The sequence below is a fragment of the Carassius carassius genome, chromosome 48 (genome assembly GCF_963082965.1).
Source record: "Carassius carassius chromosome 48, fCarCar2.1, whole genome shotgun sequence".
Classification (NCBI taxonomy): Eukaryota; Metazoa; Chordata; class Actinopteri; order Cypriniformes; family Cyprinidae; genus Carassius; species Carassius carassius.
Window position 1 is genome coordinate 4185382 of NC_081802.1, and position 23152 is coordinate 4208533.

The window sequence follows — 23152 nt, forward strand, 5'->3', positions numbered from 1 at the left end:
TAAAAAGTACGTTTTTAGTAAATAGTATGTAACAGCATGTTGAACAGTCTGCTTCTTTAGTTCTTCTTCGTTGTTTTATTGGTGGTCGGAAAACCAACTTATAGGTTCATTACCGCCATCGACTGGACTGGAGCAGGAAACCAATGAATTGTGTAGAAATACCCTTAAATTTCATTTCATACATCCTGCAGAATATTTCATTAATAATATCCATCCTAACTGAAGACTTGCCAGATGTTATACTTTCAAGTGCTGAAAAACTATCAGATGCAATGACAGTGTTATTTACTTCCTCTTTATCCCCTTGGATCCATCTGTAAATAAAACCATTTGGCTTTTTTTTTTAAATACCTCTGGACTATATACCATATCCGGAAGTTGGTTAGAATTGTCTGTCAGTTCCTGCTGTATACTAAGGTCAACATTTGGCAAGGGGAATAACCAGGGAGGGACTGATGAAATTGATACTGTATTACTGTACTCTAATTGATTTAATCCTATATTTCTTGCTTTAGCGTCACCTATACACCCAAAACTTGTAAAATTTGTTTCAATGTGTTCCCAGCATTCTTTTAATATGCTTTTGACAGGATGTTTTTCATTTTGTCCTTGGAGATTTACCCAGTATGCCATCATTAATTTTACTTTTCTAATCCTTTATGGCATTTCTACCATTTCCACCTGCGTTGATGATACCGGAGATGATTTGAATGCCCCACTATAGATTTTCAGGGCCTGAGCTTGCAGTACATCTAATTCCTTGAGGTTTGATTCTGCTTATACATCCATAGTCAAGAACAGATCTCATGAGTGCCCAGTATATGTTTTGTAGAGATGCTCTATTTGCTCCCCATTCCTGTCCAGATAAACACCGAAGTATGTTGATGACCTTTTTACATTTGTCCTTAATTTTATTCAGATAAACTTTCCATATTAATTTTCAAACCAAACCCTAAGAGACCTAACAGCTTTTACTTGCTCCAGTTGTTGCCCATATAGATTTAAAACCAGGGGTAAGATTTTGTGCCGCCTTGAAAAATTATATGTTATATGTTCTACCGTTATTTCCTAATGCTTTTAATTTGATCAGTAATCCTTCTTTCTAGAGCATATCATATGCCTTCTCCACATCAAAAAATATTGCTATTACTACTTCTTTGTTGGTCTGTGCTTTCCTTATGTCTGACTCTAGGCATGATATAGAGTCCATTGTATTCCGACCCCTTCGAAACCCACTTAGATATGGAGATGAAAGAGTTTTATTTTCCAGGACGTATGTTATTTCTTTCTGTAATCATGCATTCCATGATTTTGCATAAATGTGAAGTAAAGGCAATTGGTCTGTAGCAAGAGGGATCTGATGGGTCTTTCCCTGGTTTAAGAACGGGCACTTTTATTGCTTGCTTCCATACTGAAGGAAGTTGTAGAGTATCCCAAATTTTAAACAGATTTAATATATCTAACGAGTAGGGGTGTAATAATTCACTCGTTTTCTCGATGCATCGATTACAAACCCTGACGATACAAATGCAGCGATCTTGAAACATGATTTTTGAATCGTGAATCGTCGATCTTGGACAGCAATTGATTCAAAACGCTAACAATCGCGATTTCTATAGCAAACTCTTTTAGTCCATATCTTACTTCTTATTGATTCATAATTTGAATGTATTTGTGCTACCTTATATTTCATACCATTTTGAATAAATGTTGCTACTCCTCCTCCTCTGCCAGGTTCTCTGTCTCTTCTAACTACATTATATCCCTTTATAATAAAATTTAATTGTGGTTTTAACCATGTCTCCTTTACACATATTACACTAAATTTAGTTTTTCTACTAAATCATCAATATACTTCTTAAACTCTTGACCGTTCACAATTAGGCTCCTTGCATTCCACTGTAAAATGATCAACACCCTTAAGAAGACCCAAAAAGACAGTTAAAGGCAGTTCATCATTGAATTCAGTGATGTCATCTCTGTTCAGTTAAATAGTGTCTGTGCATTTATTTGCAATCAAGTCAACGATATCGCTGCAGATGAAGTGACCCCAACTAAGCAAGCCAGAGGCGACAGCGGCAAGGAACCGAAACTCCATCGGTGACAGAATGGAGAAAAAAACCTTGGGAGAAACCAGGCTCAGTTGGGGGGCCAGTTCTCCTCTGACCAGACAAAACCAGTAGTTCAATTCCAGGCTGCAGCAAAGTCAGATTGTGCAGAAGAATCATCTGTTTCCTGTGGTCTTGTCCTGGTGCTCCTCTGAGACAAGGTCTTTACAGGGGATCTGTATTTGGGTATTAAAAATAATTCCCTTTCGAGATACCATTTTCAGCTTCAAAAGTGGAAGATTGACCTAATCCAACTTGAACTACAAAGGTTTTTTCAAATAAAAACTGTAACAGCCAATTATACATATAGCCAACTTATATACACATATGCTTTAATTAACAGTCCTTCTCTCCATATTGTGACCTACTGTATGACTTTTCTATGTCAAAGTAGCCTACACTACTGCCATAATCGCTTTCATTTTAGGTGTCTTCTCTATTTCATTACTAATCTTAGTTTATGCATCTACTGTTGATCTTTTAGTTCTAGATCCACACTGATATTTACATAATTTGCCTTTTCTTTCTAGTTCAAATGATAATCTTTGGACAATAACTTTCTCCATTAATTTACATAAGTTTGACTTTAATGCAGTTGGTCAATAACTTCCTGGATTTGTTGAGTTTTTTCCTGGTTTAACTATTGGTATAACTAGTTCTCTTCCATATTTTTGGAAGTATTCATTCTGACCATATTTTATAATACAATTTCAGTAATACTAATAAAACAGAGTCTGGCAAATTCTTTAGCATTATATAACTCATATCCAGGAGCAGTATTTGCACATTTTTGTAATGCTGTTTTTAGTTCTGTAATTGTAAACTCTACATCCATACAACTGTTAGTATTCCCTCTCTTCCTCATATCTGGGTTATTTATATCTCTTCTTCTCTTCTCTTCTCTTCTCTCAAACTCTATTCTGTGAGCACTTTACCTAACATGTTTGCTTTATTTATGTCTGTTACTGCCACTGTTTCTCCTTCATTTAATACTGGAATTTGATTAGATTTTTTTCTCTTTTCCATCCATGTTTCTTAAAATATTCCAAATCTTGTCCAAAGGAGTATCTTTTCAGAACAAAATTCCCTCCATCCTTCCCTTTTAGTATTTTAAATTCTTCTTCTTGCATTAGCTCTTGCACTTATGTAAGTTATCATATTACTCATACTCATGTTTTTCCTTAGTTGATTGAAAGCCTTCTTTCTTTCTTTTATTGCTATACTACACTCTTCTTTCCACCAGGGAATACCCGCAGCTCTTTGAGAAATATATAAAGTTGCTGCTTCCATTATTAAATCTGAAAAAGATTTACAAAACATTTCTACCGTTTCATCTACCACCCTGTCTTTATATACTTCACAATGTTTATTAAATGAATTCCAGTCTGCTTTTTCATACCTCCATTTCCAATGTAATGGGAACTCCCTATTACTACCTTTACTAGTAATTCTTCTTCTTCTTCTTCACAGTTATTTGCCTCCACCATATGTTCCTCATCACATCACATCTGTTCTAATTAACAAAGTACAAATATTTCTTCTGCCTTGTCCACTCACACCACTTCACAATACATTTTTATAAATACAACTTTTCTTAGTTCTTGCATCATTTTACCCCTTGTTCTTCATGCAACTTGCAACTTCTTGCGACTCTGCAACTCATTGTGGTTTCTAAAAACCTGACAATACTCACACAGAAAAATCTGATTTCGATGGATAGTGTAATTATCATTAATGCTCATTTGTTTCTGATCTACATCCACTTGAGTGACAGCGATGATTGTTATCAAACCTCACTAAAGGGCAACGGAGTGACTAATGTACAAGAATATTTATATACTGATAAAAAAAGAAGCAGGAAGTATTTCCTATAGAGCAGCAGACTGACCACACAACTAAAAATAAAATGGTTTTACTTATTCTTCTTCTTCTTCTTTGCAGTTTAAAGGCATTGCAATACTGCATTCTTCCAGTTTATTTTTCTCCATCATATGTTCCTCATCAGATTACATCCATTAGTTCTTCCATCATTTTACCCTTTTTTTCTTCATACTTCTTGCAATTCATAAGTAGTAGACTACAGCTCTATGGTTTCTAAAACCTGACAATGCTCACGCACACATACACACACATACACACACACACACACACACACACACACACACACACACACACACACACACAACAGCTGGAGCTTCTCTATAATGTGCAATGTACTATTCAAATGTCTGTTTCCAACTCTTAACCTAGTCATCATTATTTCTTCCTTCCTAGTCACTCAGTTCCTCACAGCACCAGCCTTATTTTGAGGGTCATGCGAATGTTTTCCTTGTGTTTTAATGTCCCATTGATGTTGCCATTCTCTAATGTCTTCTTTCTGTATTTTTCCTTCAGATTTTGATATCCTAATATTGACTTCAATGTTAATTGAACTTTGAAGTCAATGTTAAGTGACTTTTTTCACTTTCACTTTTTTACTTTCACTTTCACTTTGTTTCAGTGTTGTTTTTTGTAATCACTTGTTTAGCTAATTTGTCCACACCTCTCATTAAGGTGTCCGGAGTCTAAATCAGTCGAATCTCACTACATTTCCTTTACTTTTGTATATGTTGTCAATACTGCATTTAACAGGTCCTGACGGCTATTGGACACACCTGTCCTGAGACTGTACACTGCTGACAATGAATCACTTCCAATTAAAGCTTTATTTATTTTTCCTCTTAACTCCATTCTAATACCATCATCATATAACTCAGCTAGACCTCTGATCATTTCTGAGCCATTTGCTTTCCTCACCTCCTTGATTAACAATGCAAATCGCTGAACCATGCAGACCTTCTCTACTGTTTGCTGGATAAGTCTGAAAAATGTGTTGCTCTAATACCCATACTATACAACTTAATCCTTAACTGTTCTCTCCATAATATATCGTATGCTTTTTCCACATTAAAATATATTGCTACGAGGCTACTGTCTTTATTTATTTGCGCTTCCTTATTTCATTTACACTGTATCCATACCACTTCCTCTCCTAAATCCTCTTTGGTTTCGGCCACCACACCTCGTTTTTCAATAATACACATAGCTTCTCTTTTACCTTTCTTTACATTAATGTTGCTTTCTATCTTTCCAAGGTTTTCTTAATGGGACAATAGGAGGTATTTTGCACGTACTTCTTCCCACACTTTATAGCATAAATATGTTTTTAACTATGACCCCACTGGCAGGATATTTAGGAATATTCACACATACTTTATAGACATAAAATAAGGTATCAGAGGTTTTACAAATGAAAGTAACACACGTTTAAACCAATGAGCATTAAGCTGTGTCATCAGCGAGTCATTTCCCAGCATGCCTTAACTTCAGACCAGCAGCACTCTCATCTTCAGCTCTTTTGATGAGATTACAAGACGTTCATCGTTTATTATGACTAGTGATGGGAACCCGAGGCTATCTGAAGCTTTTCCGAACGGTTCATTTATGGGCATTACGACATCTAGTGTTCAGACTTGTTTCTCCACCAAAAAATCATCGCGGAGCAGAAGAGGGTTTGAAAAAACACGTGACCAAACAAAGCTTCCGGGACAGTAAAAAAGTGGAATCAGTCTGAGATCAATGTCTAATCAGATTCAATATAATCTAAATTAGGCTAATTTGTTCCAGTGAGACCATAACTTGTGTCATTTACATAGGTTATTGATTATTAATATAAAATATAGCCTACAAGTATTAATCATGTGTTTTAAAAAATATTTTGGGTGAGCTGTTCTGGGTCTCTGAGACCATAGAAAATGATTAAATGCAATAGAAGTGTGACGTGCATTCAGTTTGTCTGCTGTTGACTCAAAACTATTCTACTGAATCGCAAATAACACACACACAGTGGCCGAGTTTGTCCGTGTTCACTCCGTCTCGAATCGCCCTCACGGAATGCTCGTGAGAAACTCTTTCCCGTTGCTCGGTACGCTTTCAACTGAGACACTGTATGACAGTCATGTTACTTGATTTGGCAGATTTTTACATAGAAAGGGCGACAGCACACTGCGTTAAAATAAATGACATAAGCGGTTTTCATATCCACTGGCCGAATTCGAAAACGAAACTAAAATTTAACAATCTTTGACAGCAAGGGGGCCCCCTGGTGTTTCGGAGACCATACTTTGCGTAATGGGAGGATCGGCTCTGAGTCTGCACATACACACACACACCAAGTCAAACACAATTATAGGAAGCGCCAGATTTTTCAAACCAGCTGTCCCTTCCGATACTGCATGACGTTCAAGCTTCAATCATTAATGACGTGGTGATAGAGCTCCGGTATCAACTGTCCTATTGTAACGAAATTATTGTCCTATTATTGTCCTAAATTACTTTTCATCTTTTGTAAGAATTTTAATGTCTTAATTCATATGTTGGCTATATTATAATTTGTCCACATAGAATAATTATTTTATTATTTCCATCATTCACTTTTAAAGTTTACTAATATAGGCTACTCAAATGTAGTGTTCATGATATTATGTATTTTTTTCTTTTTTTATTCCAATACCATTAAACGGTTTAATTGACTTTTTTATGTTAATTTACTTACAATGACTTAAACTCTAAATCTGGTGAATCTGTAAATTCTCTTTAAATAGTTTATTTGTCCATCAGGTGTGTTTGGTGCTGATGGAGGGAAGTCAGTGTCGGTGATGGAGGGAGATTCTGTTATGGATCTGTACATGACAGAATCTGATGATTTTTACAGCAACCTGACTCAACATCTCAACAGCACTGAACTCTGTCACACATGTTCAGGTGTGGCTCTATATTTCCCTTTAGTTATAGACTGGTGTTCTGCCGTAATCTGACCATTATCAACTGATAAATATATTTTTTTACTTTTCATAATTACATAAAACATTGTTTAATGACAAAATAAAACCTTGATGCTTAAACTCTTGCAAGTGAATAAATTAAAACACAAGTATTGTAATTTTACTAATACACTTACTGTGAAATATAATAATATTAACAACAATTAAAGTCCAAGTACAAGCCAATGCAAAGTCATTTACTCTGTTCAGTTTAGTCTCTGAAAATGGTTTTGTAATGTAGGATGGTGTTACAACGGACGTTGAGGATCCAAATGCAAGCTTTACTCTTAAACATGGTCAGACAGGCAGGGTCCAGTACCAGCAAACAATAATATCCCAGGCAAGGACAAAGAGTAATCCGCAAACAGGCAGTAGTCAGGGCAAGCGGCAGAACCATCCAAAAAAACACAAAGGCAAGGCAAGGTAAACGCATCTCTTTCGCCAAGCATTCAAATAATGTATCTCTTAAATTGTGAGTGTAGTTGCATCTGCATTTTTATTCTTTAGCTTGGGTTAAACTAATTTTACTTTGTTGGATCAGCAGCTATGCTAATGATGTCTCTATTTTGTTTCTATGTTTTGCCACGGGATTTACATCCCGTGGTAACTAGGATTTACACAAGCTCCAGTCTGGATCCAGAACACCTGAGAAGAGATGATGCTGACCCTCAGAGGACCCCAGATGATGCTAACCTTGAATCAACAAACAGAACTAACAATTATTGCTACATGTGTGACTGCATCATATAATTACTATTAATTAATAATATTGATAGTTCATCATCTAGCTGACTACGTCTTCTATTATTATTATTATTATTTTTATTTTTCTAAAAGCCTGTCAAACGTGCACAAACTACTAGCTACTACTAAATATTGTAGAAACATAATTTTCTGTAAAGTTGCTTTGTAACGATTTGTATTGTAAAAAGCGCTATACAAATAAACTTGAAAGTGAAAGTGAAAGGTAAAACAAGGAAACACAGGCAGGAACACAGAAACTAGGAAACATTACAGGCTAAACAATACTGAACCATGAATGAATGGATAACCAGGCTATAAATAGGGTGAGACTGCTGGAGGTAACAAGACACAGGTGTAAGCAATAAGTGGTGATGAGTCCAGCAAAGGATTATGGGAAATGTAGTCTGTGAGAGTGGCAAGAGTCAGATTGGAGTGCCCTCTGGGGGACTTCATGGGTATTCCAGCTGGAGATCATGACAGGTTTGCCCTCAAACCAGTGCATTTAACTCTAAAATTTATTTTGGTGTACATTTTATTAATTTCATTTGATTCATTTATTCATTCATTTTATTCTCTCAGAATTCTGTATCCTCTGCTGTGGTTTTCCTGAAGCTGTGATCCGATTGGCTCTTTCTACTCCGGTGGGCGTGGCTGCTTTTGCTGTGCTGATTTATGATATAACCATGTTTTATGACATCACATCCAGAAGTCTTCAACAGAAGAAGAGAGACCAAATGTCAACATTACACACTAATTATTCAGACACTCAGGAAAGTGGAGATGTTTTTTAACAAGTGGGGACATTACATATTAAAAACTAATTTACATAATTATTGATTCTTTTTCTTTTCAGAATCTAAATTTTTAGTTTTTCATTTCAATTGTATTTGTAGCATTTTTCAAAATACAAATCTTTCTAAAGCAGCTTTACAAGAAGTAGTCCCTTAGAAACACACTTTGGTCAATCAGTCAATAATTATATTTGTATGATAGTATTTTTTGTATTCTGTTGTATTTTTATAAGATAAGTTGCAAGACCAAAGACTCCCACACAAATAGAAAAGTATTTCTACTCCTGTATATATTTTTACATCTGAATAAAAGCTTAATTATGTCCACTGAGTGTTGAGTTAAATAAGAAAAGCTATTTTGACCTATTTAATGTTTTATTAGTTTATTTTTGTGTTCTAGTGATATTGCTTTCCACATTTTATCACTCAGAATAATGTGATCCTATTAATTAAACATATACTGTAAGCCTTGGTTAAGATGTAGGTCACTTCAATTGATTTGTGTGATAATATTTGTTAGATCATTTAGTTATAGGTTAGTGGAGTTCTTATTGCTTTTTTGAGGCAAGCTCTTATGAAAGAAAATTAAAAAACAAAATTACTCTGAGCATATTAGTAGACAACATTGATACGAGAGTTGCCATGTGACCTAATTAAATTTAGTAATAACTTGACATGAAGGTGGGGTGCAAATCTTTGGAAGAGTTGATGCCAATTCTGATAGTTTTTTTCTGCTGATTTTTATTTTTTATTTATATTATTTTAAGCAAGAGACAAGAAAGAATGAAACAGTACATGAGAAAGATATTTATTTGCTTAGCTGCAGTCTGAACTGGTCTTAAAAAATCTGTAGCTGTCTGAATTGAGCGATTAAACTGCATTTTAATCACAGTCCAAATATAGATTATACATTCATGTAACATGAACAGTTTTTTTCTTCTTTTGTATTTTAATTAGATTGTACAACTACAAGATTTATAGTGGTCTGGCTTCAGCTTTGGTAAATTATACTAAAATGTAAATTCACTCTCTGACAGAAGGTGGCTTATGGAACAGCAGCAATTCCTTGGTTTTCGCTGTAAACAAAGCAGCGCTGTGCTTATAAACATTGCTTTGATATGTATAATGTATGGAGGTAAGATGAAAAGAAAATGCCATTGAAACTTTTTTGAAGACAGACAGTTACTTAAGTGAAATACATTCATATAAACCCCAACCCCCAATTCAATATTTAGGTTTTCTTCTAATATTTCCAGCATCAGAAACAGTGAGCTTGCTCTGTCTGTACACTATTTTCTCAGCTAGCGTGTTCTCTCCTCTTTTTCCTCCATCTTTATTGTGTCCCATCTCTGGCCTCTGTTAATGTCCTTCATAATATTACTACATATTTCCAGGTGGGAAGCAATATTTCTATAGTCAGAGCAAAATACTTCATTGCTCCATCTAATGGCGTATTGTGATTTGGTTTACGCTTTCAATACAAAAGACAAACCAATGTACCGCTGTCCAGAACATATCGTATCTCAACCCCGGTATTGTGATATGTATTGTATCGCCAGATTCTTGGCAATACACAGCCCTACATGATGGGCCAAAGAATTGGCCCCAAAGTGCATCGGTCCAATGGGAAAATGCCCTACATGCCTTATGGCCAGTCTGCCCCTGGTGTGGCCAACCAACTGAACTAAATCTCTTAGAAAATGCCTGTTAATTCTTAAAAATAAAATGTTGTCAGATGTACACAAAGAATTAGCTGAAAAACTAAGTACTAGAGACTCACTTAAACAGAGGAGATGTTTAAAATGTGCAGTGCTGGGGACGTCCATGACCTTGGCTTACTGACCTTGGCTTACCTAACCAACTGGCTTAGAGCTCGATTTTGTTTAAATAATATAAAACGTGAAAGTTTAAACCACGTCTTTAGAAAGAGTTTGCTTTCTGTTTTTTTTTTCTTTGTCTGTAGGTTAAACATCCATGAGAACATGCAAACTCTACACAACCAAAACAGCATCTTCTGTCCTTCTTGTTGTGAGGTGACAATGCAGCTCAGTGTTACTGTTAGCAAGCACCGCTAAATCAGCTCTGAACTCAATGTCAGTAACGTCAATGATTCAATATGAGATGTTCAGAAACCTTTACAAGCAACCTCTTAAAATGCTGAACTGGGAGAAATGGGAACATGAGCCAGTAGCAGTTGTTCTTAAACTTAAGTTCTAGAGTCTATTGTCTATGAAAACCATGTGAGTAGACATACAGACTGTGTGGGAGGTGTAACTGGAGCAGTTTATTCACACTTTCTGCAGAGCTTCACAAAACCACTTCACTCCAGACCAACAGCACGCTGCTCTCCAGCTCGTCTGTGGCTACAGCTCTCAAAAACTTGTTACAACATTTCTGTCGGGTTTTGTTTTAAATGTCGCCTTTTCAGAATTCAGATCTGTTGTTGTTTGAAGAAAATGTTTGAGACATTTATTTTCATCTGTTTGTGCTCATGGAGTCTGGCTGGTAAGCATTTTCATGATTTCAGTTCTATGTATATTATCATTTATCCATACCAAAAAAAAAAAAAAACATTCTGATTTGTATTATTTCCAACATATATTTTCATGTTTTATCAGACTAATAGACCAAAACATCTTTGTGTTCATGATGTTCATTTTGACAATTTTTTCTCTTCCACTCACATCAAAGGGTTTATTATTGTACATTATTGATTTACTCATTAAAATTATACAGTCAGTAAATGTTTTGCAATTATAAATTTTTAGATGGGTTCAAAGTGTACATATTTGTTTTTTAGGTGTATTTGGTGAAGAAGTGAAGTCAGTGTCGGTGATGGAGGGAGATTCTGTCACTTTAAACACTAATGATACTGATATACAGAAAGATGATAAGATACTCTGGAGATTTGAAAATGACATTCTCATCGCTCAAATCAACAGAAAGAACAATGAGAGCAAGTTTTATAATGATGGTCCTGCTGGTAGATTCAGAGACAGACTGAAGCTGGATCATCAGACTGGATCTCTGACCATCACAAACCTCACAAACACAGACTCTGGACTTTATAAAGTAACCATCACCAGCAAACAGACGCCGCTCAACACATTCAATCTTACTGTCTATGGTGAGTGGAGAATAACTTACCCTTTAGACCCTATAGATGTGTGAGTGTTTCTTCAATGATCAATTTGTCTGTGACCTTTAAGAAGAAGAATAATCTTAATAATTTTAAACTTGAAATAATATTGCTGACTACATAATACATAAAAAGCTAAATAGGATTTTCACACTATGTGCCACACTATTTGACAATTGCAGCTCAATCAATAATGAAGCCTAATGAAAACTTTGTGTTATATTTACATTAAAACTTACACATAAATGTTATAATTATTTGAAATTGTTTTATGATAATGTAGTAAAAAAATCTAAAATCTAAATTAAATATACATATGTGGCACTGATTTTTTTTTCACACAATAGGTTTTTAAAATTAATTTTAAAACTAAATTTTAATTTCGTTTTAAACACCTTTGTTAATATTTTTTATGATGGATTTTCATATTTGAAGATTGAAAGTCTCAGTCTGGGACAAGAGTAAAACTAAAAATCAGTACATAAAACTAAATTTATCTCCAGCAAATTGCACATAAACACGTAAATATGTTTCTTTGTTTTAATTTTAGAGGGACGTTTTATTAAAATTAAGTAATACATTATATGATTATGTATTATAACTAATCAACTAAATCGTTACTTTGATACTGATATTTTAATTTCATTTTAAATATGAATTTGTTTGAAACGGGGGTTGTCAGGGTCATCACTGATTTATGTGTGATGTACACATCTGTGCCTGACACAATGAACTTCAACTCAACACATCAAATGCTGACAAATAAAATGGCACTCATACTCTTAAATAGATGTATTCTCTAATATCTCTTCTCAGCTCGTCTGCCTGTTCCTGTCATCAGCATTAACTCATCACAATGTTCTTCATCCTCCTCCTCATCCTCAGAGCAGAATTGTTCATTGGTGTGTTCAGTGGTGAATGTGGGTCATGTGACTCTCTCCTGGTACAAAGGAAACAGTTTATTGTCCAGCATCAGTGTGTCTGATCTCACCATCAGTCTCTCTCTACCTCTGGAGGTGGAATATCAGGATAAAAACAGCTACAGCTGTGTGCTCAACAATCCCATCAGCAACCAGACTCAACATCTGGACATCACTCAACTCTGTCACACATGTTCAGGTAGGACAGTTCTGATGTTAGCATTTACTTACTGAGCTGATCTCCTAGTGCTCATATATCAGGTAGTGTTTGTTGTAAATCAGACTGACAGATTAATTCACACCATTTTGGCTCATTTTGTCTGTTACAGAACACGACCTAATCATATCGTACATAGTGCTGATCTCTGCTGCTGCTGCTGGGTCTCTGTTGCTGCTGATTGTTGCTGCACTCATGATCTTCTGCATCTGCAGGAAACATAAAAAAGTAAACCAAGAAGGCAAGTATGACCTAAAGCTTTTACATCTGTAAAATAAATATTATTATTATTATTAACATTAGAATGATGTGAAAGAGTGTTCTAGAGAAAACAAAACAATAATTTTCGTTATTTTAACATGTCTATCATTATCGTTGCAACAGATACAACATGTGCAGAAGAGATCACTTACTCTGAAATAACATTCAAGAAAAGAAAAGCACAGAAATTGGTAAGAGCATTTATTTTGGTGCAAAGCTTTTTCTTATTTATGCAGAGTGCAATAAAGTTAAGGCGTTCATTAAGTCATTAAAAACAGAAATGATGGTGACGCTGCACATAAATAAGTAGTGCAGCAGTACTTCAGCCACATTTAAAACACCATGGATTTGTCAGTAACAAGCAATGTTTGTCAGTTATTAGTGCAAACGACAGATAACAGTTTTATTTTTCACACCCGCTGAGCCTGCTTTTGGTTCATTGCATCCTGTGTTAGAATATTGCCTGTTGTGTAGTCATTATTTATTTCAGATCATTTCCTTTCTTTTGTTCCTCTCTTGCTTACTCTCTTTTGACGTCTTTGTGTCATATGTTGTAAAAATTAGGGCATCTTCCAATTCTGGTTATATTTAGTTTAAGTAATTGTCTGTTCAGTTTTATTAAAGAGTACCTTGGCTGCTTGACAAGCTAGTTTCACAGTAGTTTCACCAATACTGTCATGGTGCATGCTGGGAACTAACTGTAGACCTGCCTTCAGCACTGCAGGCATCACTAATAGGTTACAAATCGAGAACCTTCCTGAAACTCTTTACAATGATAGTAATAATAATTACTTATATTTTTTTCAACATTAAGAGTAGATATTTAAAGTTATTTGCTGACTGTATGATCGGTACATTATACTTTTCTCTTTTGTCATTCATCATCTTTATTTCGCCTTCATCTGAACATCCAAAAGTGCAACTGAGATTAAGGAGTGAAAATGTATCCCATAATGCAGTGTTTGACAAATTTATGTCATAATATCAATAACATAAAATTGATTTTACCCTCGAAAATGTGGAGATACTATTGTAAGTAATTTAATGTTATAAAATGTATTAACATTATTCCAGTATACGTATTTTCATGGCAGAATTTGGATGAAGGTAACGATAAATAAATAAAATGATAAATACATCAGTGAAGTGAACGTGTGCTTCTGTTTTGTTACAGAGAGATAAAGAGGAGACTGAGGTGGTGTATGCAGGAATCGCTGGGATATGCTGATCAGAGTATGATTCTGGAGGTGAAATACTGTGAAATAGTGTTAGTGTGAAAAATGTTTTTATTTGAACATAAATGTATGCTCATTTTACATGTCACAAGAACCACACACAGATCTGTGAAGATCAGTGAGTTTCTGGAAATGTACTGAAATATTGCCATTCCCTACTGACAGAATGCATCTTTGACTGACAGAAAAAACCTTGCCGTGAAATCAGTCACACAAGATTAGTTCTTAGGATATGTGTATGTAGAATAGTTTTTACTATGGCCACTATTGGTAACATTTATGGTCTTTTCGTGAAGGCCAAATGTGAAATCATTTAGAAACAGTAGGTGTGTCTTCTGCACAATGCCAACACAGGTTACTTATCCAACACAAAAATATTTCTTTATTTGCATAAATATTAAACATGAACATCCTCGATCCAAAGAAGGATTGTGGGCTAAGGCACATCCTTGATCTCAGGCTCCCTGAATTTTGTTTTAATGAGGATGCTGACTTTAAAACAGGTCCTCATTCAGGTTTGCCCATGGTACCGTTTTTATTTATTTATTTATTTATTTTTCTCTCAGTTGATCTGGAATATGCTTACTTTCATATCCAAGTAGCTTCCCATCACAGACCATTACTGAAGGGGAGGTTTACCTATATACAGTCACCATTCACACTGTCCCTGGCCCCATGCACTTTTACCAAGTGTCCTTTTAAAATCAGGTGGAACTCTTTATCTCATTAATCAATCATGCTGAATGAATGCATTTCTATCCAGGGCTTTGGAGCAGTTTCCATTCATGTTTTCATATTTAAAAACAGATTCAACAGTTTTGTCAGTGCTTTGGTAATGGTTTATGAACATATCTCTGTTAATACAGATGAATCTGCTAAAGCTCCTCCTGCTGGATGAACATGTCATTTCACTTACAGCTCTCTCTTACAATGACATTTTCAAGAATACAGTTCTTTAAAAGTTATATGCAAGATATTTAATTTGTTATTACGTTATGCTTCCTTTTGTACAGTTTTAAATAAAGACTTTTTATATATTCCTTAAAATTTCCTGCCTCATTTTGACCTTTTAAAAGAAAGACTGTCATCATGGGTTGTTTGCAGGGAGGAAAATCTTGAAGGCGGGGATCCGATGTCAAAACAAATGTCAATCTAATGGGAAGATTTGAAGACAAGTGGCTCATTCATAAATTAGTACAAATTTACCTTCATGCTGTGTAAATAATAAAAAAAAGATACTCACTGCATCTGGTGTAGACAGCAACACAGATTATAATGGGCTCTATTGTCTTGTGTCATATCACGTTTCATGATATGGTGTAAATGGAAATTTTAACAAATCAGCTGTCAAAACAAATGTCAATCTAATGGGAAGATTTGAAGACAAGTGGCTCATTCATAAATTAGTACAAATTTACCTTCATGCTGTGTAAATAATAAAAAAAAGATACTCACTGCATCTGGTGTAGACAGCAACACAGATTATAATGGGCTCTATTGTCTTGTGTCATATCACGTTTCATGATATGGTGTAAATGGAAATTTTAACAAATCAGATAACAATCCAATCAGTTAAAACACATGAAGTGGCCTGGTGTAAACACGCCCACAGATGAGACGGAAAACACTGAAGTGTGAAGGCTTCATTAAGTCTTAATCATTAATCTGATCATAGCTGTGGGTGTTTCCATCGAAAACAATCAGTTAAACAGTTAGTAAGATGTTGACCACGAGAGGAAAAAAACACTTAGTGTGAATTCAGAAGCTATAGTGAAAAGAGCTGACAACAACCAAATAATGTGTGAACTTTAGTCTATATTCTACACTGCTCTTAATTCCACTTTTATCTCTCATCATGACTATTTTAACACGTTGTTGCATTCATGGATGCTAAACCCCATCAGTTTTCTAAAATATATTGATCCACAGATGTTTGATCTGATAAAGTATCTTCATTGTGTCCAGCTGTTAAAATCAGTGTTTGGTTTAGTCAGTGTATTTATAATCAAACTCCAGAACTAAATCAGTGGTTCCCAACCATCCCCCAACTTTGCGTACGTAGACAAGCAAATTATGCAGTGTTGGGGGCTCCAGAAACATAGTTGGTAACCACTGAACTAAACCACTAACATCAGCTGCATTTGATTCATTTACCACATGAAAAGCTTTTCAGCCAGACAAATGAGTTCAAAACATGGTAACATAGTACCAAATGATCAATTGAGAGCAGATGAGGAAGAACAATGTAACTGTAGACACACTTTAATCATTTAACATGATGTAGTTTAATGCAGTTCTGCTAAAATAAATGGTGCTAAGAAGTTCTGTAAGAAACTTAAGCTTTCAGGAGCCACAAGTGACAAAAAAAGGTCCAGTTATTTCTGCTTGTTTGTATGTGAACGTGTGTGAGAGATAATCTTACCAGTGCATTAGAAAGTTTGTTTTTAATACTGAAAAAGGGGCATTTAAATCACTGCGTGTATCTTCATATTTGAACATTTTAGAGTGCTTGTGTAGAAGCGGTTGTATTTGTGTTTTTTGCAGGACTCTCTCCAGCTTATTACCAGTTTAGCAGCTGCTGTAGTAAATTTTGCCCTGTGAGGTTTAGATGCTGGTACTGCTGGTGAAGGTCTGCACATGAGTCCTCACTCTCCGCTGTAAACAAACAGCGTCATCAGCTTACAGTACGTGTGAGTGTGCGACAGAGGACGTTTGCACTCAGGACAGTCGTTAACACATTGAGAACACGCTGTGGATTAAAGGTAATAATGTTGTAAATAATATATAATTTCTTGCACAGGCTGATCGTTTCACTTCATAAGAACTATTAATTTGGTATTAATTTGGTCTTTTCTGGGTATGCTTTTTTAACTCTTAAATAAAAGGACAGTGGTTTCACCTAAAAAAACATTTCTTTACTGCTCTACTGAGGAACAAGAGACTCCTACATCTTGGACGGCCTAAAGGGGGAGTACATTTTCCGTTTTTGGGTGAGCTATCTCTTAAAGGCACTATAATTTGTAAAGCAGAAAGATTTTTATTGTAAAAAGTGATATACAAACACAATATAAGTGAATACTTTAGCTAAAATCAATTTTTAATGGGCATTTACATTTGATAAAATTAATTTATAATCACTTAAATTACATTTATTCAGAAATATATTGATAAATATACTCAAAGTAGTTTAAGAGCATCTCCACTGTCCCAACTATCTGATTAATCAGAGTTTGATGATCTTGTCTTCTCTCTTCTCCTCTGTTGAAGGTTTCTGGATCTGAATTCATAAGCCAGCACAGCAACAGCAGCCACGCCCACCATAGCAGAGAGAGCCAATCGGATCGCAGCTTCAGTAAAACCACAGCAGCAGATATAGACTTCTGAGAAAAGAAATAAACAATGTTGAAACATCATTATGATTAATTTAGTTTTGTGGAAAATCATAATAAAACTGCTGTAAGGCTGGAAGAACCTCAGACACTGATCTTTTGAGATACTGGCAATTCAAACACAACACATTTACGTACAAATATGTTTTTTCACACCTCACTGAGAGAAGACATGGGAATCTTCTTTCTCACCTATAAATTTTTTATTCTTCACCCACTTCCTTCTGTTTACCTTCCTTCCCTTCACTCAGCTCACTCAGAATGGTCAACAGCATAATGATCTACATGAATGCAAGTGATATTCACAGTCACATCTGGTATCAATCGAAACATCTCAATATAACTGGTACAACTGTCTCAATCTTACAAGAAGAAGACTAAAAGGTAATACAGATCCTAAGAGTTTAGAGATAGTTTGCTTACTGTATAATATAAACTATATTGATCAATGTAAATTCCACGTGTTAGTTCTTTCTCCATTTGGAGGAGCTTTGTCTTCGTCTGATTACTTAAAGAAAAGTTGCATGAGGATCATGTGTGCTTCTGTAGTCAGATGAGCCCATAGTGTGGAGTACGTGTGTCCATATACTCAATACTATCTTTATGAATTCAGATATGCATCTTAGTATAGATCTCAGGTCAGATGGAGCATAGGACACATCAGCTGAGATTCTAGATTCCTGACTAACTGCATGACTTTAATTAAGTTGTTATATAGCTGCATTAACTGTGGGGGGGCTAGACAAAATACTATTGAAGTTTTAGCCAGCATGGGGCGGCATACTTTATACCTATAGCCATAACCTCTGATTATTGTTTGAGCTCTCAGTAAATTGTTATGTAGGTGACTGTAGGAGGCTTGTAGAGAGAGACTGATGCTGAGATCAGACACACTGATGCTGGACAATAAACTGTTTCCTTTGTACCAGGAGAGAGTCACATGACCCACATTCACCACTGAACACACCAATGAACAATTCTGCTCTGAGGATGAGGAGGATGAAGAGCATTGTGAAGAGTTACTGCTGATGACAGGAATTGCCAGACGATCTGGAAAAAAGAGAATCAATGTAATAGTAAGTGACGTTTTATTTGTTTGTGTGTGTGTTTTATTTGATATCTTGAGTGAAGGTTCATCACACAGAGGTGCTGGCCGACACTGACAGTCTCTGACTTCCTCAACAGTTATAAAGGCCTTGTGTTTACATTTTTAAAATGAAATTAAACTATCAGTATCAGGCCAAAATGATTGCAAGAAAAACATTTTAATCACAGGATTATCACACAATAATTGTATATGTGCTGGAAATGTTTCTGACTTTCAGAGAGAAGAAAAATTTGACTGAATTTCACAGTTGTACATGTACTGTTGGACTTAATATATATATAGTATATAGTATAATATATATATAAGTATTAATATGGGGGAGTCGTGGCCTAATGGTTAGAGAGTCGGACTCCCAATCGAAAGGTTGTGAGTTCGAGTCCCGGGCCGGCAGGAATTGTGGGTGGGGGGAGTGCATGTACAGTTCTCTCACCACCCTCAATACCACGACTTAGGTGACCTTGAGCAAGGCATTGAACCCCCAACTGCTCCCCGGGCGCTGCAGCATAAATGGCTGCCCACTGCTCCGGGTGTGTGCTCACAGTGTGTGTGTGTGTTCACTGCTCTGTGTGTGTGTGTGTGCACTTCGGATGGGTTAAATGCAGAGCACAAATTCTGAGTATGGGTCACCATACTTGGCTGAATGTCACTTCACTTTCACTATATATATATATATATATATATATATATATATATATATATATGCAAAAATAAATGCAGCTATTTGTGAAAAGGCAATACTTTTTACATTTTTATTTTACAATTTTATTGAAAATAAGTGAGACTGTGAAAAGTGTTTTAACTCACCATAGACCGTAAGATTGAATGTGTTGAGCGGCGTCTGTTTGGTGGTGATGGTTACTTTATAAAGTCCAGAGTCTGTGTTTGTGATGTTCCCGATGGTCAGAGATCCAGTCTGATGATCCAGCTTCAGTCTGTCTCTGAATCTACCAGCAGGACCATCATTATAAAACTTGCTCTCATTGTTCTTTCTGTTGATTTGAGCGATGAGAATGTCATTTCCAAATCTCCAGAGTATCTTATCATCTTTCTGTATATCAGTATCATCAGTGTTTAGAGTGACAGAATCTCCCTCCATCACCAACACTGACTTCACTTCTTCACCAAACACACCTGACAAATATACATATTTACTGGATTAGTGAAAGTGAAGTGACATTCAGCCAAGTATGGTGACCCATACTCAGAATTTGTGCTCTGCATTTAACCCATCCGAAGTGCACACACACAGAGCAGTGAACACACACACACACTGTGAGCACACACCCGGAGCAGTGGGCAGCCATTTATGCTGCGGCGCCTGGGGAGCAGTTGGGGGTTCGATGCCTTGCTCAAGGGCACCTAAGTCGTGGTATTGAAGGTGGAGAGAGAACTGTACATGCACTCCCCCCACCCACAATTCCTGCCGGCCCGAGACTCGAACTCACAACCTTTCGATTGCCAGTCTGACTCTCTAACCATTAGGCCACGACTTTCTGACATTTTCTGAATTTTTTTCTGAATAAAAAATTAGATGACTACTCATTTTAGCACCATGAGCACAAAAAATGTAAGTATATTTAGTTCTGATATAAAAATAGTGGCAAAATAAGTGATGGAAATAATAGCCATAAAAATCCTCACCAGCCAGACTCCATGAGCACAAACAGACGAGAGGAAACATTTTCTTCAGCACTTTGTAAAACAGTTTCATGACAGAGCTGTGATAATAATCAGGTCCTGATACTCTTGAAAATGCAGATTGTTTTGTAACAAAGCAGAAGAAGCAGAAGTGCTGTCTGTCTGTGGTGAAGTGGTTTAGTGAAGCTCTGCAGAGAGTGTGAATAAACTCCTCTCTCACAGACTCTATATGACTTCTCAGAATGACTTTAGACCTAAACAGAGAAGAAAGAAGAATCTTTACTCTTTATAAAAAAAAATATATATATATTTATTTTAGTAAAACAAATATAAACCTCAAAATGTGAAGGCCTTTGCTCAACCAATGGTCCAACTCAACCATGCAGTGGGTCCTCTGTAAATAACATATATTATATTATATTATATTATATTATATTATATTATATTATATTATATTATATTATATTATATTATATTATATTATATTATATTATATTATATTATATTATATTATATTAATAGCAACCGAAAACAGAGGAGGGAATATATAATTTTTGGCTTCTATATTTACAGTGTGGTTCATAATAATAACAACAATAAAATTACAATATTAATATTTTAATCTGTCTATATATATATATATATATATATATATATATATATATACACACACACACACACACACACACACACACAAACACTTATACATACACAAAATCTTTGTAATCTTAAAAACGTTAAGTGTAAATTAGACAACTGTTAACTTGTTTACTGAACTAATAAAAAACTCAATTTAAATCAGTGTTATAACAATAATATCACGTTTACAATCATGCTGATAATTTTAACTAATTTACATTTGTTCATTTCAGACACTGGAGTGCATCAGTCAAGAGCCAGAAGAAATGATATAATAGACTAATCTGAGATTTGAGAAAGAAAACAATGTAAAATTATTAAAATGTTGTCAGAACAGTCAGTATAAACTGTTCTAAAGCATAAATAATTATGGGGTCTGTCTGAGTGGGAGTGGGAGGAGCTAGTGGAGGGGTTTATTCACACTCACTGACCCACTGTGACTGGAACACATTCAGCATTTTAAAAGGTGTCAGGACCTGATCATTGTAACAGTTCTGTTGCCAAAAAAACTGAAAGATAAATGTTTCAGGCTTTTATTTTCATCCTTTTGGGCTCCTGGAGTCTGACCGGTACGTATTTTTAGGACTTAATTCATATTATTCATATACTGCACATTATTCTGTTATTTAATTGCAACATTTCAGATAACTTTTAAAAATTGTTAAAAACAAGTAAATCTGAGTAAATATATGTTTGTCCATTAGGTGTGTTTGATGAAGAAGTGAAGTCAGTGTTGGTGATGGAGGGAGATTCTGTCACTCTAAACACTGATGATACTGATATACAGAAAGATGATAAGATACTCTGGAGATTTGGAAATGACATTCTCATCGCTCAAATCAACAGAAAGAACAATGAGAGCAAGTTTTATAATGATGGTCCTGCTGGTAGATTCAGAGACAGACTGAAGCTGGATCATCAGACTGGATCTCTGACCATCGGGAACATCACAAACACAGACGCTGGACTTTATAAAGTAACCATCACCAGCAAACAGACGCCGCTCAACACATTCAATCTTACTGTCTATGGTGAGTGGAGAATTATACCCTAGTGAAAAATTATAGAAAAATCTGTAATTGTAAAAATTCATTTGTGCATATCAAGTAGTGTTATAATGAATTATTTTATTAATAAACATTTTATAACCATTGCTTCTTTCATACTTTACATCAGTTTTAAATACCAATGATCTGACAAATATCACAGGTTTCTTAATTTAAATTTGATTTATTTTGCAACATTTTGCAGCTCATCTGCCTGTTCCTAACATTGTCAGAGACTGTTCTTCATCATCATCATCATCATCCTCAGAGCAGAATTGTTCATTGCTGTGTTCAGTGGTGAATGTGGGTCATGTGACTCTCTCCTGGTACAAAGGATACAGTTTATTGTCCAGCATCAGTGTGTCTGATCTCAGCATCAGTCTCTCTCTACCTCTGGAGGTGGAATATCAGGATAAAAACAGCTACAGCTGTGTGCTCAACAATCCCATCAGCAACCAGACTCAACATCTGGACATCACTCAACTCTGTCACACATCTTCAGGTATGTCAGTGATAATAATTTGTGCTAATTTACACATTCACTCACACCAATGACTGTCTCCTTCACATCCTCCAGATGTTTCTGTATATCTGATAGTGCTGATCTTTGCAGCTGGATCTCTGTTGATCATTCCTGCTGTCGTGATCTTCTGCATTTGCTGGAAACACAGGAAAACTGACCAAAAAGGCAAGCATTACCTACCTCTTATATATTTGTAAAATATATACATTATAAGTGTTTTTTTTCTGTTATTATTGTTGAAACAGTTGAGACTCGTGCAGAGGAGATTACTTTCGCGGATCCGACATTCTGCAAAAAAGACACACAAGACTTGGTAAGATCTGTTATTTCTGTGTAATGTGTGTATTCTCTGTATTAATTCAGCAGTGAGCAAGGTTTAGGTGTGTGTTTAATGATTTACACACATGCCTGCACTACAACAGATATTTCGATGTATTTCAGTGACCCTTTGTCCTCTGCTCTGATGCGTTTATAATGTAGGGTCACTGAAGACCATCATGTAGAGGCAGACAAATAAATGTAGGCCATTCAC

The 23152-nt window shown here is 35.5% G+C and overlaps 2 protein-coding genes across 2 annotated transcripts; one reads left to right on the plus strand and one right to left on the minus strand.

Annotated features, from left to right (window-relative positions):
• The first annotated feature begins 10829 nt into the window (after positions 1-10829).
• On the plus strand, positions 10830-22743 carry LOC132131741 (SLAM family member 9-like). Its single transcript, XM_059543834.1, has 3 exons — positions 10830-11010; positions 21756-22082; positions 22303-22743. Exons 1-3 carry the CDS (start codon positions 10962-10964, stop codon positions 22650-22652), a joined length of 726 nt encoding a protein of 241 aa, XP_059399817.1. The 5' UTR covers positions 10830-10961; the 3' UTR covers positions 22653-22743.
• Positions 17497-20479, minus strand: LOC132131302 (uncharacterized). Its single transcript, XM_059543332.1, has 4 exons — positions 20416-20479; positions 19579-19905; positions 18471-18716; positions 17497-17657 (listed from the first exon to the last, which is right to left on the minus strand). Exons 1-4 carry the CDS (start codon positions 20453-20455, stop codon positions 17497-17499), a joined length of 774 nt encoding a protein of 257 aa, XP_059399315.1. The 5' UTR covers positions 20456-20479.
• Positions 22744-23152: the final 409 nt, after the last annotated feature.

Coding starts and splice junctions, on each gene's coding strand:
- LOC132131741 (XM_059543834.1), top strand. CDS start 10,962: ATGTTTGAGACATTTATTTTCATCTGTTTGTGCTCATGGAGTCTGGCT. Junction 11,011..21,755: donor GTGCTCATGGAGTCTGGCTG/GTAAGCATTTTC, acceptor TTTGTCCATTAG/GTGTGTTTGATGAAGAAGTG. Junction 22,083..22,302: donor ATTCAATCTTACTGTCTATG/GTGAGTGGAGAA, acceptor AACATTTTGCAG/CTCATCTGCCTGTTCCTAAC.
- LOC132131302 (XM_059543332.1), bottom strand. CDS start 20,455: ATGTTTCCTCTCGTCTGTTTGTGCTCATGGAGTCTGGCTG. Junction 18,717..19,578: donor ATTCAATCTTACGGTCTATG/GTGAGTTAAAAC, acceptor TCTTTTTTCCAG/ATCGTCTGGCAATTCCTGTC. Junction 17,658..18,470: donor AGCTCAAACAATAATCAGAG/GTTATGGCTATA, acceptor TTCTTTTCTCAG/AAGTCTATATCTGCTGCTGT.